Source organism: Aspergillus undulatus (assembly GCF_047715775.1).
Source record: "Aspergillus undulatus strain CBS 261.88 unplaced genomic scaffold BDV17scaffold_5, whole genome shotgun sequence".
Lineage (NCBI taxonomy): Eukaryota > Fungi > Ascomycota > Eurotiomycetes > Eurotiales > Aspergillaceae > Aspergillus > Aspergillus undulatus.
Genome location: NW_027396609.1, coordinates 179,633 through 195,444, shown reverse-complemented (window position 1 = coordinate 195,444; position 15,812 = coordinate 179,633). Strand labels below are relative to the sequence as shown.

The following is a 15,812-nucleotide window of genomic DNA, read 5'->3' as shown; positions in this document are numbered from 1 at the left end:
GCAATACGACACTGTAGAGCTTGATGGAATGAGAAGAGATGGAAGGTGACTTTGAACCGAAGAACCAGCGAAAAGGGAGCCAGCACAATATTAGTCTACAGGAGGCTGGACCGAACGGCAGACAAGCGAGCCAAAACGGAGTAATTGAGGATGCGAAGATGGGGCGGGCCACTTGTCAGAAACAATAATCGTCGACTGACTGACATTTACAATCCATGGATTCTCCTTCTTGTCCTGCTTTGTTTTCACGATATTCTCTTGCATTATGACCATAGACTTCAGTGCGTCCTCGAATTGCCATCCCCTGCCATCACAAGCCATCACAATTCACAAAGCGTCGCAGTCATGTCGTACTTTTGGGCAATACGTCACTGGTCCCGTCTCAGGTCCATCCTTGTAGAGTCAGGAATGGATTCTGGACACATCGAGACCCAAGATCCCCCCTGTGCATTGGCTGAGACAGCTGCCGAGGGCTTCTGATGAGGGTCCATTTGGCACCGACTAGGGCCCTCGTGAACAGTCGTTGAGATTGCGATCAGAACAAAAATTTCGACCCTTCAATCAGTGAAGATCTCAAGCCAAAACACTGGCATGAAGTTTGATCTCCAACTCAGCCCGTTGTGTATACTATCGCCCCTTTAGGAAGGCGGGGCTTCCCACCTGCAAGCCCAACGTCTTCACTTAGCGCCGTTGTTATTTCCGCGCGGTCCATCTAAGTCCTTAAGGGGAGCAGAAGTTTTCAGGGTGACGCTGCCACATCACTTCGGACCTTGGGATAAATATATTGAAGCAGAGATTGCTTGTCTCTATCTCTTTCCGGCATCGCCCATGCTTCCCCGGAGCGACCACAATCACGGAACATGCGATGACGTGTTCCAATGAACAAAACTACATAAGTGACGAAGGGCATCCTGTATGATTCTGCAGGAACGGCACTTGTTCTCACGGCTGGGCAGGGTACCAAGTCGGCCGAATGGGTAAATCCCGGGCTGCACTCGCAGAATGGTCAATGGTGGCATGAGTCCTAACTCCGTGGCCTGGCCATCCTGTAACACTACTGGCACCCTGCCATCCATGCCCAGGCGCCTAAGGTCCGTTTGAGATGTCAGATGTCAGATTTGACATGTCTTCCCCATCCAGAGAACTTCGAGAACATGGAATCCGCAGTGGATGCCTCAATGGAGTTAGGCTGTCTAAGCTTCGCCCGCCCCCGAAACACTGAGACAGCGGACGCCTCGGGTTTCGACTGTCGAGAGGTCCGAGTAGATAGCAACCCGAGTTCGCGACTCAGCGTCTGCGTCCAAGGCGGCCGATTATTCATCAAGGGCGCTCAGAGCTCACAGCGAGCCAGTTCGTCTTATATCCGGCCATGTCGCAGGTATCAAAGGTCTCGACTTTGAGCAAGCACGCGATGCGGTTCCCTGGGACTGGTGATAGAGTTAAACTTCCGATGCGGAGTTAGCTCCCTCCCTCGGCCCTGCGAGCTTAACTTATCAAACTGTTTCCTAGCAGCCATTATTATAGCCCGTTTCCAATCTGCATATATGTGCAACCGTCTTCTCAACCAAAAAAGCCTAACAGATGTCCTATTGCGTTGAGTCTGCTGGTGAAACGACATCGCGCGGATGGCCTCATCGTCGTCCAATCGAACTAACCGTTGATTGCTGGTAATGAGAGCTTTGTGCCCGGTAGACTCTAGAGGCAACAGGACTCCAACGGTTCACTCTGACCGAGATTGATACCGCTTGTTAGAATATAGTTCTGAGAGTACGATATGTACTCACGGCCATGGGAAAGATGCAATTCTCAATGCGACCCTTGCAAACGTAGGAAGCTTTACATTGAGTCATTTACCGATGAAATCACTCTGTCGTCGTTCCTGGCTTTTTTGCCTACTGAGCAGAAATATTCCCATTACACACGCCTTCCTCTATCGAGGGAAGCAAGTCAAGTGCTGCAAGGGAAGCTCGGAGGGTCTTCCGAGCCCTAACGTCTCTGGCAACCATTAACTTTCCTAACAGATTCGTGGACGTCTATGCGGGACTTTCATGTTGATAGATGAGATCCCCTGTGCCAACCATTCTGTCATGCTGTGCTGTCGCCCTTCCAGCATCTGTGTGCCAACTTCACCAATGGCAGGGACGGCACCGGGGCTTTACACCGGAGGCTCTCGGTGTTCTTTGCCGCGAACTCTCATATTGTGGTACTCTATTGATCAGAGCCCTCAGCAAGAATCGAAGCAGTTTCAAGTCAGCGCATTTCTACTGAATATGGTCGACTGCATTGCGGAGGAAAACAATGTAAATAGAGAAAACTGGGTCCTATACCAGACTATTCCTAAAGGAGGAAAGCTCGTCACGGTCCGACCATGGACGGAGTCTGAGAACTCGCCGGAGACCAAGTCCTCATGTTCTCGACAACAATGTGGAAAAGGCTGCTGTTGCTTCATAAACAGCTGTTTGAATGGAAAATTGAAAGTCAAATGAACGAGTAGTGATTGAATTCACTCTGGGCGGTCGAGTTAGTCACCTTATTGCCTCGTAGTATACAGTTGCTCGGACGTTTGATCGGCGAAGATACATGCGCCTCTTTGGCACAATTCGCACATCAAATGAACCCTTGACAGTTCAGAGCAAATACAAAAGACGAGCTGTGTCAATCATTTATTGGACATTCTGTAGAACTGGTTGGGGAAGAGGCATGACAAGTGACAGAAGCCCTTGAGGCTCCATCACACCGTGCGTCTCGGCTCCGCCGTCCTCCAATGGCCGCCAGAGCGATTCTCCCCCAGTCTCCCACTCCAACCATTCAGGCTTTCTGTCCTGTCCTCACCTGCTGCTCCTCTCTCCTTCTCTCCATCAACGTCGCAATTCCCTGTTGACACCCTCTTCTTCACCTCTCTTCCCCCCCTTTCATCCTCCTCTCCTCTTCTCTTTTCTTTACTTTGTCCTCCTTCACCTCAGCCTCTCTTCTCCTTTTATTTCTCCGCTGCGTGCTCTTGAAGCCGTGCCTTTTTTTTTTTTTTTTTCCCCCATTAGCCAGTGTGCATTTAGCAATTCATCTTTCTATCACTTTCCTGTCAATTCGAACAGGATACTTCGCATTGATATATTGATATTCACCGGGTTTGACCAAATCCAGTGGATACCTCATTCTCTGATTATAAGGCGCGGCTGTTCCACGTTTACAGCCTCCGGTAACTACTTCCTCCCCATTCCTGATCGGAACTCTTTTCTAATCTTCTCATCTCTGAGCGGACAGTATACCACACAACCACGGTGTCCTTCAGTCAAATATATTCTCGAACCCTTCCAAACAACTCACGGCCGCCCATCGCCATGTCTGCCGAAGCCATTGTCAACGGGGCCCCCAAGTCCCGGGCAGCTATGCTCGAAGAACAACATGCCCGCGACGAGGCGCATAGGGCCACGGTGGAGGAAGTAGTGGATGAAGATGATATCGCGCATCCCCCTCCCTCGGCTTCGCAGGTGAACGAAACCACATCGAGCGGTCCCTCGCACGCACCGACACCGCCGGCAGTTAATGGACCGGCGAACTCGAAGAGTGCCACTAGAAAAGCACCGACTTTGGATGTGCAATCGGAGGAACTGTTCCCTGCCCTGGGAAGTGGGCCCAAGCCAAAGGCACCTGCTGCCTCCGCTTGGGGCGCCAAAGGGCCCTCCGCTGCCGCCGCACTTGCCAATGGTGCGCCTAGCGGTGCGTCGACAGGTACGTCCGCAATGAAAAAAAAAAGCCAATGATTTGAATTGACCATTACAGCGGACGTACCTAGAATCATGAGTCTACCTGGGAAGCACATGGAGCAGCTTCGACTTGCGCCATCTCAGATGCTTCAGAGAGGCCAATTGAAAAAGCCACTCCGGGACATTTTACGCGACATCTCGAAGCGATCCAAGGCTAACGTTGATATGCGCGGAGGGCCTGGTGGTTCTATCATCTTCGAGGGTAGGGGCTCGGTGGATGCAGTGCGCCAAGCGCTCAGGCAGGTGGCGCAGCAAGTCGGATCCAAGGCACGTTCCTTCTATCAATGCCTGTAATTATCCCCAACTAACCTATTTCTAGCAATCGGTCCGTGTCCCGATCCCTACGTCCGCCCGTCCTCACATCATCGGTCGTCAAGGAACTGTCGTTCAAGAGCTCCAGGCACGGACTGGTGCACGCGTGCAGGTTCCTCGTGCGGAGGAACCGTCTGGCGATGAGGACGAGGACAATGATACCATTGATGTCTTGATTGAAGGTGATGCTGTCGCTGCGGAAATGGCTCGTCGAGAGATCGAGGCTATCGTGAAGGAGCGGGCGTCCAACATGAACCTACGCCTCAAGACAATCCCGCCAGAATTCTTCCCTTTCATTGCCGGTGCCCACAATGAACAGCTGAGAGAGATTGAGGAGCGCACCAAGGCCCAGATTCACATTCCTCGATACGATACGTGGCAAAGCCAACCTCCACCCCAAGAAGCGGAGCCTGGCCACGTTCAGTTCATCCCAGTCTCCGACAGACATATTCTTGTATCCGGAGAGCGCACCGCGACACAGGATGCGCGTGCCGAAATTGAGAAGCTGGCTGCTGATCTTCAGCGCCAATTGACACTGCGACAACTCGCTATCAACCGAGGCCAGCACCAGTTTATCCTCGGCGATAACGCCAATGCGCTGCACGATTTCCTCGCTGAAACTGGCTGTGCTATTGTATTACCCCCCGCATCCGATGAGACTGAATTCTTGACCGTCACTGGACCGCTGCAGCGGATTGAAGATGGTATTAACCGGGCAATGGATCTCGCTACGAGTATGCAAATGGCCAGCATTGACCTCTCACGCCAACACCCCAACGCCCCCAGTGGCGCCCATGCGCATGCCCGTGCTCTCTCCCGCTACCTCCACCAGCGACAAGTTATCAAGGAACTTGAGAGCATGTATGACTCTCGGATCGCACTGTCGCCCGCTTCGGATGGACCGGTCACCTGGGAGGTGTACTCGAGAGATGGCAAGAACACCATTCGCGCACGCTCCGATATCCTGAATCTTATCCAGGCGCATCCTCCTGCCAGACTTCGCCACCTCACTGTCGACCCTTACTTCCACCCCTACCTGCGCTCTCGTGGTATCCCCCGGTTGCGGTCTGACTATGGCGTTCATGTTCTTGTTCCTGAGGAGGTTGACAGCCATGATGTTGTCCTTATCTACGAAGGCCCTTCAGCCAGCTCACCTCAGTTGGAGATCCCGCGTCAACGACCCTCTGCCACCGACCTGGCTGCGTTCGAGAAAGCCCTCCAGGAAGCGCAGGAATATCTCCTGAATGCTCTTGGCAGCCAAAATGACATTGTGACAAAGACCCTATCTATTCCGAGCAAGTACCAGGACAAGGCGCGCAAGTTTATTGCTCGCGAGCAGGAGGCGAAGGGCGAAGATCATATTCCTGTTCGTGCACTTGTTGGAGGTGGACCGAGCCGCAATGGTGGAGTCACCCCCCAGAGCGACGTTTCGTTGCGCGGTCCTTCTCGTTTGGTGGAGGAACTTGCCACCAAGATCGGGGAATTCGTTATCGAACAGGAAAAGGATGATCTCGAGAGGGGCTACACAACCTCTTTTGATTTCCCCCAGAAGTACGCCAACTTCCTCATTGGAAAGAGGGGCGAGAACATCAACAAGCTCCGTGACGAATTTGATGTTGACATCAAGGTGGAAAATGGCAAGGTGGAAATCAAGGGGCCCAAAGCTAAGGCTGATGCTGCCAAGGCTAGGATAATCAACCTCGGAAAGAAACTGGAGGATGAGACGACCCATGTCCTGAAGGTTCCGGCCCAATACCACCGTGAGCTCATCGGACAGAAGGGTAGCCAGGTCAACCGACTTCAGGACCGATACTCCGTTCGCGTTCAGTTCCCCAGGGCGGTGGTTATCAACGACGACCAGTCTATTGCTGACACTGCTAGCGAAGCTGGCAGTGTTCGACCTCAGCGATTCCAGCAGGCTGCCGACGAGGTTATCGTCAAGGGACCCAGTAAAGGAGCGGACTCTGCGCGCGATGAGATTCTCAGTTTGTTGCAATGGGTCGTTGACCACTCGCACTCTGCCACTGTATCTGTCGCTCAAAGCCAGATTCCTTCGCTGATCGGCCAACGCGGGCGTGAGATGGACAAACTCCGCGGTGACACCGGGGCCCAGATCGATGTTCCCGGTGTTAACGATGCACCTGACGCTTCTGGTCGCGTGGAAATCAAGATTAAGGGTACCAAGAAGCAGGTCGATGAAGCCAAGAAGATTCTTCAGCAGCGCTCCAGCGAATTCGACGCTACGGTCACCAAGTCCATTAATGTCGACAAGAAACACCACAAGTCCTTAATTGGTGGGGGCGGTAAGTAGATTCACTTCCTCGGTTTTGCATTAGCTAACTGGCATAGGTGCAAACATTCGCAAACTTGTTGCGGAGGCCGGCGGCCCTACTGACTCCAGTGCATCCCGACTTGTTAAATTCCCCCGCGCTGAAAGTGACGACACTACGATCAGGCTGGAAGGAATGGGCGACATTGTGGACAAGATCATCGCCGCTATTGAGAAATTTGTGCAGGAGCGTGAGGACCAGGTTGTCGTCAGCCTCGAGATTCCTCCTGTACAGCATCGTATTCTTATTGGCCGTGGAGGAGACACTCGACGGGGAATTGAGTCGCAGTTCAACATCACCCTTGATATTCCCAAGCAAGGTTCTGGGCGCTCCGATGTCAAGCTCAAGGGACCTAGCACTGCCGTTGAGGAGGCAAAGGAGCATGTTCTGGCCATGCTCAAGGATCAGCAGGGCGTGAGCATCGATGTTCCAAGACACCTTCACCACGTCATCTCCGACAACGGGTCCTTCTTCCGTCGTCTTCGCAACGATTACCAGGTGACCGTGGATCATGCCGGCCAGCAAATCCCGGCCAAGCCAAGCCAGGAAGACTCGCGTGGCGCAGTTAACGGAGGCTCTTCGCTTCCGTTGATCACTGACGAACCCACCGATCCCCTTGGTGCTCACTCATGGAAGGTCGTTGACAACAGCCCCGCCCCTACAGATTCAAGTGAACCCGCGACGATTCCATGGGTTCTCGCTGGACCCGCGGACAATGTCACCAAGGCCAAGGCCGCCCTAGAAAAGGCCATCGCTGCTGCCTCTCAGCAATCCGCAACCGGCTACCTCATCCTCCCTGACCCCAAGACCTACCGCTTTGTTGTCGGCCAGGGCGGCAGCCAGATTAACTCCATCCGCAAGCAAACGGGCTGCCGAATCAACGTGCCCAAAGACCAAGCCAAGGGCGAGGCAATCGAGATCAAAGGCGGCAAGGAGAACCTAGACAAAGCCAGGGATCTGATCCTCGAGGCCGTTCGCGCTGGCTTGAACGGTAACTCTCGATGATGACCTTGGTGTGGACTCCCTGGCTTACCTACCTTTCACCCGCACGCGCGCAAAGAAGAACTTACCTTGAACTTGAACATATATGAGAACATATCATTTCTTATCCTTTTCTTCTTCTCTTTCTTCTACACCTGTATTGCTCCATCAAAAGAATGTGTTTATTTTTACTGCATTATTCCAACCGTATTGTACCCCTCCCTCTCAGACCGCAAGTATCCCACGTTGGCGAACCCTTTCCCCCCGTCTTGAATATCCTTATACTATTGGAAAGTTAGATAATCGACGAACCTCTACTCCTCCAACGATAGCCTAGGTAATTGCTAGTAAGGTCGTTTGAGTCGCAAGGCTCGACCTGCATCGTCCCCCAGTAGTATCACGACTCTATCACGACTCTGCAGGTGCCTCGGACTTCACATTGGACCCGGTAGGTAGCCTAAGTTGAGACGATCTCCGCACAACAAATCCACCCCCACATGCCAACATACCTACTCATACTCCCAACATATGTAAATCACGACAATTGACCACAGACTCCATACGCACGTAGAGAAAGTTCTAGGCTAGGCAGTGCTGAGGAGGTCCCGTCGGGGCATGTGCTTGCTTACTATTAACTACGTATTCGGTTCCGATCGATTACCCGTCTGGCTGGATTTTCTGATAGTCAGACGATCCAGATCGTAAAATGCACCATACAATGCTCAGCGGTTGTCACTGTCGCATTGAAATGTCTTCCGGAATCGGGGAGCTGTTGCAAGTACCTAGGTAGAGTCACATGTTGAAGGGCTCTCGGCATTTTCATTTCATTATTTCATCCCGGCTCTTCAGTCTTTCTCGTTCTCCCTGAGAGTCTGAAACCGAGTCTGCTCTCGCGGTATGTGTAACAAAAAAAAAAAATAAAAAAAATAAAATAAAAGGCAACGATCTAAGGAACAGAACCGGACACTCTGTAACATTGCCAGTGATGACGGGTTGAAATGTATCATCTTCACACGCCTGCATTCGGTGCTCAGGCTAACAATAACGAATGAGTCAAATCAATCAATCATCCAAAAGATCAATCGAAAAAATAGTGTCAAAAGTCACATTAAATGTATCTCAAAAATAAGAAAATGCGCAAAAGCATATAATAAGAAAACTCTGGGTCTGGGTTTGGTCTCAAAAAAGTCTTCGTAGCATTTCTTTATGCATAAAACTTCCCCCTTTCTTCGTATCTCTCTCTCCCAAGTCCAACACCACCTCATGCCCTCGATTTACTGCGTCTCAGCACCGGTATTAGCCTGGAGGTACTGGTAAGCAAAGTAAGCGGCAGCACCACCGATAAGCAGGACGGCGTAGAGGCCGACGCCGAGGCCTGTGCTGGCGCCGGAGGAGGACGAGTCGCTGGATGACGGGGCGTGGGCTTTGGGGGCGGGGTCGCCGGGCTGTTCATGGGAATATAGTTAGCGAATGCACTGAGTTTCGCGCGGTAGGTGAGGAAGGAGGGATTCGTACCATGCGCTTGATGTTACCGACAAGGAGACCCTCTAGGATCTCACGGGCCTCGTCACTGTGTCCGACGTCCTCGAAGGCCTCTGTGCCGTCTTGACCGCCTACATCGAGGAGGACTTCCTCACCACCACTGTAGACTTGTCAGTGAGTGTCCAGAAAGAAATCGGAGCGCTGCTCAGTTCGGTTGGGAGAGACGCACGGGTGCTCATCGACAAAAGAAGTGCAGTCGTAGACCTTGTCGTGGACAACGAGGTACAGGTCCTTCTTGGTGTTGTGCTCGGCGACCTCCTTGAAGGTGAACTCCTTGTCGGCAGACATGATGGCGGTAGAATACGTAGGTGATAAGAGAGCTAGACAAGGACAGCGATTCGGTCAGTTACACTGTAAAAAGGGAAACGGAAGTGCCGTCAAGTTAATTCAAGTCAGGTCAAGCCGACCAGCCAGTGGAGGAATTGTTTGTCCTCTACTTTTCGGTTCGGAGTGCGAACGGGGCTGACAGGGCTGGGCTGTAAGGGAGATCTGGACTGCAACTCACTGGGCTGGACAAACGGTGGTAGTGAAGACAGGTAGAGGAGGGGACAAGTTGCGACAAGCGAAGCAACGAGACAAGAGAAGAGATACAGAAAAAGAGGAAGCGGAGAGGAAAAAGGGACTGGAAGATGGAAAGTCGGAGATCCGCAGAGTTGATTTGGTTCCTGATTCGACCGCTCCTCCGCCCTTCTGGGCCTTAACGCTCGCCCATACAACCAGACCAGTGCCGTGGATGGCTCCCGGGTCGCTGGCGGGGAGACAGAGTCGGTATACAAGTCCTACTTATCACTCTTCCTATATACTACAATCACAATTACTTGTTCAACGTCTCTCTCCTCCGCCCCTCGATACCTCCTCAGAGAGGTCAAAGTGGCCTGATACGGGATGGACGAATCGGAATGCTCCTATTTTCGTCTTAGTCACACCAAACTGCAGTGCGAAACACGTAGTATGAGAGTCTGTTGTACTGTGCTACAATAGTGTACGAGTAGACGGTGTCTGGATAAAATCGTATGAACAGATATAGTCAAGTAAAACACTACCATATTGCAGGAAACTTTTCCTCCATAAGGGAAAAAGCTTAGTACTGTACACTCTCTATCGCGATTCTTTTCCCTTCTGGGCGAGCCGCTAGATGTCGACGGAATGTCCCCGCACTCTATCTCTACTCCAACTCAGTCTCCAACAGAGGCCTATGGTGAACTGCATAGATCCAACACACCATTGATAACGGGGATGCCCAGAGACTCCAGACTGCGTTCCAGCCTGCCAGGTCTCTTAGAGTAGCGGATTCCGCTCTAGTTCCGACGCCCATCTAGTGATAACCGTAACCTCGGGGTCCGCTGGCGTCGGGTAGTGCCTTCGGGATTGACACCCCGAGCACCCCTGCTAAACTTCTTGCCTTCTAGCTACAGAGTACAGTGTACAGAGTATCTACATTCTGTGATCTTAGACTTGTATTGCAGAAGCCATGGAAGTATCACTAGCTGGGATATCATACTGAAGTGAAAATACTCAAAACATGTAGTAATAATGCCGTTTGCCAGAAAGAAATACCTTGACGCCATCTCTGCTAAAGAACAAGCGCAAAAATAGAAGAAAGATAAAGTAATGGAATACCAATATACATCAGCCGGAGCTGGCAACTTCGCGGCTCTCCCACATGCGACGGATCAACATGTCAGATTCGCTGGGCAAGAATGGATCTTTCGCATGCTCGTCCTCCGCACCTTGTGCATGCGAACCATGGGCGGCGTCGTCGGCGGAAGTAGACAGTAGCCGATGGGATGGGTGCGGTAGATCTTCGGGGTCCTGAACATAAGCTTGAGAAACCGCGCTCTGCGAATCGGCATTCTTCCTCCCCATCAGTTGTCTTGAATCGGGGCTTCCGGTGTTGCCGCTTTCGGTGCGGTTTTGTTGTCTTCCATCCCGCTGTAAGAGGACCAAAGAGGGCGCTGACTTGACAGGTGGACCGAGACCAATCCGGGGTTCTTGGCTGAGTGCATCGGCCTTTGCGGCTCTAAAAATCGCGTTCAAACGGGAGAAGCTATCGCTGGTGGGAGACTGGAATCTTCGCACAACCGTGAGTTCCATGGCTGCTTTCTCGTATGCCTTGCGGTGCTGCTTTGCTTCGCTCTGGTGCATTGCCCCTCCGTTCCTGGATGATCCATTGACAAGCGCCCGCCCGGTATCATACGGTCCTGCACCAACCCGGGCCGCGCCGCTCATATATACCGGATCCATCGCGGACGGTGACGCGCTCGAAGACGCGCCACGGGAGTCGGGAGGCGAAGTATTCAATGCTGCCGTGCGTTGTAACCAGAGCTTTTGCTGAGTACGGGAAGGAGGCTCCGTCCCAGGCTGCCGGGAAGTAGGTGAGCCACGCGTCTTCTTTGAGCTCTTAGGGGAGGGCGGGGTTTGCGGGTGGTAATGTGGGAGAAACGACGATGGAGTGTTGGGATCTGAGTCAGTGCGGGATGTTGCGATTCTATTGTTGATAAACCTCGATACGCCTCCCTCTATAGATGAAGAACCCCCGTGTGACTGTGTTGGGGTGCTCGCTTGCGCAAGGTGAGCCGAAGACATCGGCCGCCGCAAACCATCCTGACCGGATGCCAAGTTTGTTAAAGATGTATTTCTTGATATCGTATCCACCGGTGCCGGCGTCGCTGTGGCGGATATTGATGACATTGCGGGCGGTGCTTTCGCGGAAACTGAAGGACTAAGGAGACGCTTTGAAATATCGCCCTTGTCAGACGGCTGCGCAGAGTTTTCCGTTTGTTCCTCTGTATCCGATGGTTCCTCCCTTGTCTGCTTAACGTGCTCGTCGTCGTCTTCACCTGTTGACTGATCGTCGTCGTTGTCGTGGAAGCCACTGCTCGCAGGTTCCGGAAGGCTAGTCGCGCGAGGGAACTGGGGGTAAGACCGCTTCACGAATGTAAGGGGATCGACCAGCAACGCTGGTGTCTCTTCGCCGTCTCTAGACTGCGCGACGGAACTCCGCCTGGTGCTCTCAGGAGACTGTGTTGTATCCTCCCACTCGCCTTCGTCCGTGGAATCCGCCAGTTCGAATCCGACTGTCTTCTTCTTTCCTGAGCTAGTGTGTGGGCGGTCGGTTACTAGAGCTTTCTTTGGTAAAACGCTCGAGTTACTTCGTCGCAAGGCAGGGCTCGAGTAGTTCTTCTTTATGAATCCAGTAGCACGGGGTGACAGATCCTCCACCGCTCCATCCCATCGAACGTGGGAACGGGGCGGACTCGCAACCGGTGTCACCGGAGCGGACTTCTTGCGTTGATGCTGATGCAGCCGCGACTCCGGACCGAAGTGTTGAGAGGACAGGTGCCGTTGTAGTTTACTCAGATTCTTTCCAGCCGATGGATTTCGACCGTGACTGCGATGACCTCCGCCGACAAGATGCGCCCGATGGGGTCGATGCCCAGGAGCTTTCTGGATATGGGTCTGGGTCTGGGTGTGCGAAATGTGGGAGTGTGAGAGTTCCGCCTTGTCCGAGGAAGACGGCGGGCGTGTGACAACGGCGTGAGATGAGACAGCACGGCGGCCCAAGCCCGGGCGCTTAACGGGGGACGAGATGTTTGATGGCGTCGGCATGGCGGCAGCAGCAAAAGGTCCGATTTAGGCGGCAAGCAGCTACCGACAGCAAATCAGTATCGGTGATTGGAGGTCGCCTCCTGCAACAATCACTTCACCACAATCAGTAGACAGTAACACAACCAGGCCGAGCCGACCGAGAATGGACAGAAAGAAAAGCAATTATAGATAGAAGAGCGATGGCGTCGAGCTTGTTGCTTGACAGGCGCGGGGAGAGGCAATTGGTGAAATATGACGGAGGTGAACAGGGGTTGGAGAGTGACCTCGGGAGGGAAAGTCGAGGCGGAGAAGAGAGGCAAGAGATAGCTTCCTTCAAAAGATTCCGTCGCCGTCGAAGCGAGGATGAAGGAGAAGATGAAACTGAGAGGAGAGATGATGCCGGTGAAGGAAAGAGTGAAGTCTTGAGTGAAGAGGCGAGGACTTGATTACGCGTTAGACTGTTCCCGCCGTTCCCATCCAGCTTTTGTCGCCGCAACAGGCTCTACTAGCAGAGTCTAGACTCTCGCCTCTACGCTCCAGATTTACCCCAGATCAATTCTGAGATGATTTTCATTGTCCCTCAGAAACAATTATACATCCAATCTCGCAACCAGGAAAAAAGCCAATTAGTCTGGTATCATAATGTAACATGGAAACAGACAAATCACCAACACAAGCTGAAATATCAGAAAACTAAAGCTACAGCTCAATCAAACTCTCCTCAACAACGGGCCGAGACGGCGCTGGTTGCTGGTACTGCATAGGAGGGGGTGCGCTGATAGGAGAAACGTCGCCTCCGTAAGGCGCTTGATAGCTAATATTCGCCTGTGGATTTCCAGGGTAGCCTCCTTGTGTAGAATGCTGCGGCTGCTGCTGCTGTTGTTGGAGAAGATAGTAGGATTGGGCAGGAGACTCTGTGGGTTGAGGGGGCACAGATTGCGGTGGCCGTGTCTCTGTTGGCTGCGCATAACCTGGGGGCTGTCCATGATCGACGGACGGAAGTTGCTCCGCAGGTTTTGGCGGGTGTACTGGGGACTGATAATACGAATCCCGCCTCGTCGTTACAGGGGAGGGCTGATAAGGCGATTCAGCCTCCGGTTGGCTTGGTTGTTGAAATTGTCTTTCTGGCTCCTGATAGGTTTGGGAGGTATAGAATTGTGATGGTGCTCCCGGGCTAGAATAAGCTGCGCTGTTGGTATATGCGTGGCTAGGGTTTGACTGAGGTGGTGCGATAGGTTGATTATTCTGGTTCCAGTGTGGACTCGGGGAAGGCTGCTGTGGCTGGGGTAGCGGGTGCGTTTGAGGAGTCATCACAGGAGTCTCTCGTTCAAACTGCGGCTGCGAGTAAGGTGTGTGGGAAGGACCTGGCTGTTCAACGCCCGAATTTCCGTAATAGAAGTTTTCAGCACCTGGTTTCGTTTCGGTCGTGTTCGCGGACATCGAAGGGTATATGCTCGGATACTGAGTGCCCCCTGGGACGGGACCGTACCCCAAATTATGTTGGGGGTAAGCACTGGATAGTCTCTCTTCCAGCATACGGTCATAATACCGAACCACAGTAGATAGCTTAGCGTGAAGATCCAGTAGCGTGTCTAGGTGGGTTAGTCAAACTGGTGCTTCATAGCGACTCCAGAACTTACCATGCTTGCTCATTGTTTCGCCGTAGCTGCGCGCCAACTTTGGCCGAAGGGCTCCAATGCTCTCGTATAGCTCCTGGATTAGGGGCTCACGAAGAATTGTACCCGGTGGCTGGTGTTGCAATCGGTCGACAAGTGACGAGAAGAGGTGAATGTTCTCTACCTCGACGGGACTGAGTTCATAAGGGTTTTTGGGTAAGGCGGCTGCCGCAGGAGACTCGCGGGAGGATGACTCGACTACACCAGTGTTCTTCAATGCTGCCGCATGATTCTGTTTGTGTTGTTCCATATCACGAAGAGACGCTTCTATGGCGGCCTTTAGATCCGCGTCCTCCTCTTCGTCGGTACTAGGTTGAGGAGCTGTGTTTGAGGGCGCTTGAACGGGCTTGGGCTGTGGGACATAGCCGCTCGAAGCTCTGTTCTCAGCCTCCTCTAAGCTCATTTGCAATGCTCGGCGCAGATCCTCGTCAAAACCAGACTCTGCCCTTGCTGCACGGGGTTCCATCACGCTAGATTTTGTAATCGAGTTGTTCTTGAACGCGGATCGATCCGCCAAGCAGCCTTGAGTATACGGTTTCGATGTCAGCTTAGCGTAGCAGCCGTCATCGACACGGACAGGTTGTAGGATCCCAAGATGAGGTAGCGGAAGGGTCTTGCTAGAACATTGCGCATCAAAGACGTTTCCGCAATTCCTGCAGTGATGTTTGCGATTCATAAAACTAAACGGCGTACGGCAGCGCATGCAAACGTCGGAGTCGATCCATTCCGGAGGCTATTGAAGATCTTGAAGTTAGGCTGGGTTCAAATGAGGTTCGGAAACGTGTTAGCCTACCGCACTGCTCTCAAGCATACTTCCACTAATTGCAGTCTTTGGTGGAAAATGGAAGCCTTCAGTCTGCAACTTTCGGTATGTTTCTCCCAAGTAACTTAGATCCATGCGCCCTTGAGCTGCCATAGCCCAGTCCTGTATCAGCTCTAGCATTATATCTTTCACATTGGAGTTCAGCGGGACGCCCTCCGTTTTGAGGAGGGACACAAGGTTGTCCATAAACTCTCTTGACGCAATCTCCGCCAGGAAGTGAGTTCCGCCATTCTTGACGCATGTATCTGTAAGCTAGAAATCCAGTTCCGTTAGAATAATGGATCCAAGGATCATCTAAACAGCACTAACCTTCAGAGTCGCTAGTTGGATGTTAGGGTTCTTGTTCTCGAGACGTCGCTTTAGGGATCGCATGGCATCTTTCGGTTGTACGCCCTTTGATCGAATGAGATCAGATATCTCAAGATTCAGAGCGATATCTTCAAGAGACGACGCGGTAGCGCGCTCAACTTGCTCATCGAGCGGGGAGGCTGAAGAGAACCAACCCGCCATGATGAATGCGGGGAGAGTTAGGGACGACGACGGGAATTAAAACAGTTGTCAAATCAATCAAGTAATCACGGTAGATCAAACAGCAGCAAATAAAGCGAGGAAGCGATTAAGGAGTCATCAGATCAGGGGAAGAATAAGGCGTAAACAGGCCAGAGAGCTTCAAGGTTGACTTCGAGCTCCCAGGCTGTAACGCCGGCGATGCGCCCCATTGGCCTGGATGCCTGACTGCGGCTGACTCAGCCCCTGAGCGTGCTGTGTGGCGTCATAGGCCAGCCACACCGCCTTG

General features: G+C 52.5%; 4 protein-coding genes across 4 annotated transcripts; 1 reads left to right on the top strand and 3 right to left on the bottom strand.

Annotated features, from left to right (window-relative positions):
- Positions 1 to 2,785: 2,785 nt before the first annotated feature.
- Positions 2,786 to 7,693, top strand: BDV17DRAFT_253279 (putative RNA binding effector protein Scp160). The gene is made up of 4 exons (XM_073756641.1): positions 2,786 to 3,729; positions 3,781 to 4,031; positions 4,084 to 6,379; positions 6,426 to 7,693. Exons 1-4 carry the CDS (start codon positions 3,339 to 3,341, stop codon positions 7,409 to 7,411), a joined length of 3,924 nt encoding a protein of 1,307 aa, XP_073619479.1. The 5' UTR covers positions 2,786 to 3,338; the 3' UTR covers positions 7,412 to 7,693.
- A 256-nt stretch (positions 7,694 to 7,949) lies between these two features.
- BDV17DRAFT_253277 (cytochrome b5-like heme/steroid binding domain-containing protein) lies at positions 7,950 to 9,781 on the bottom strand. The gene is made up of 4 exons (XM_073756640.1): positions 9,435 to 9,781; positions 9,099 to 9,249; positions 8,903 to 9,029; positions 7,950 to 8,832 (listed from the first exon to the last, which is right to left on the bottom strand). Exons 2-4 carry the CDS (start codon positions 9,215 to 9,217, stop codon positions 8,662 to 8,664), a joined length of 417 nt encoding a protein of 138 aa, XP_073619478.1. The 5' UTR covers positions 9,218 to 9,249; positions 9,435 to 9,781; the 3' UTR covers positions 7,950 to 8,661.
- Positions 9,782 to 10,008: 227 nt separating this feature from the next.
- BDV17DRAFT_253273 (uncharacterized protein) lies at positions 10,009 to 13,043 on the bottom strand. Its single transcript, XM_073756639.1, has one exon. It carries the CDS (start codon positions 12,536 to 12,538, stop codon positions 10,559 to 10,561), a length of 1,980 nt encoding a protein of 659 aa, XP_073619477.1. The 5' UTR covers positions 12,539 to 13,043; the 3' UTR covers positions 10,009 to 10,558.
- vps27 (ESCRT-0 subunit protein VPS27) lies at positions 13,025 to 15,735 on the bottom strand. The gene is made up of 4 exons (XM_073756638.1): positions 15,326 to 15,735; positions 14,987 to 15,268; positions 14,158 to 14,926; positions 13,025 to 14,109 (listed from the first exon to the last, which is right to left on the bottom strand). Exons 1-4 carry the CDS (start codon positions 15,524 to 15,526, stop codon positions 13,217 to 13,219), a joined length of 2,145 nt encoding a protein of 714 aa, XP_073619476.1. The 5' UTR covers positions 15,527 to 15,735; the 3' UTR covers positions 13,025 to 13,216.
- Positions 15,736 to 15,812: the final 77 nt, after the last annotated feature.

Bases quoted from the DNA above. Each gene is read 5' to 3' on its own strand.
- BDV17DRAFT_253279 (XM_073756641.1), top strand. From the start codon at position 3,339: ATGTCTGCCGAAGCCATTGTCAACGGGGCCCCCAAGTCCCGGGCAGCT. The intron at 4,032-4,083 runs GCACGTTCCTTC...ACCTATTTCTAG, and splicing joins CGCAGCAAGTCGGATCCAAG to CAATCGGTCCGTGTCCCGAT. The intron at 6,380-6,425 runs GTAAGTAGATTC...TAACTGGCATAG, and splicing joins GTCCTTAATTGGTGGGGGCG to GTGCAAACATTCGCAAACTT.
- vps27 (XM_073756638.1), bottom strand. From the start codon at position 15,526: ATGGCGGGTTGGTTCTCTTCAGCCTCCCCGCTCGATGAGCAAGTTGAG. The intron at 15,269-15,325 runs GTTAGTGCTGTT...CTGGATTTCTAG, and splicing joins TCCAACTAGCGACTCTGAAG to CTTACAGATACATGCGTCAA. The intron at 14,927-14,986 runs GTAGGCTAACAC...GATCTTCAATAG, and splicing joins GTATGCTTGAGAGCAGTGCG to CCTCCGGAATGGATCGACTC.
- BDV17DRAFT_253273 (XM_073756639.1), bottom strand. From the start codon at position 12,538: ATGCCGACGCCATCAAACATCTCGTCCCCCGTTAAGCGCCCGGGCTTG.
- BDV17DRAFT_253277 (XM_073756640.1), bottom strand. From the start codon at position 9,217: ATGTCTGCCGACAAGGAGTTCACCTTCAAGGAGGTCGCCGAGCACAAC. The intron at 9,030-9,098 runs GTGCGTCTCTCC...ACAAGTCTACAG, and splicing joins TCTTTTGTCGATGAGCACCC to TGGTGGTGAGGAAGTCCTCC. The intron at 8,833-8,902 runs GTACGAATCCCT...TCCCATGAACAG, and splicing joins TCGGTAACATCAAGCGCATG to CCCGGCGACCCCGCCCCCAA.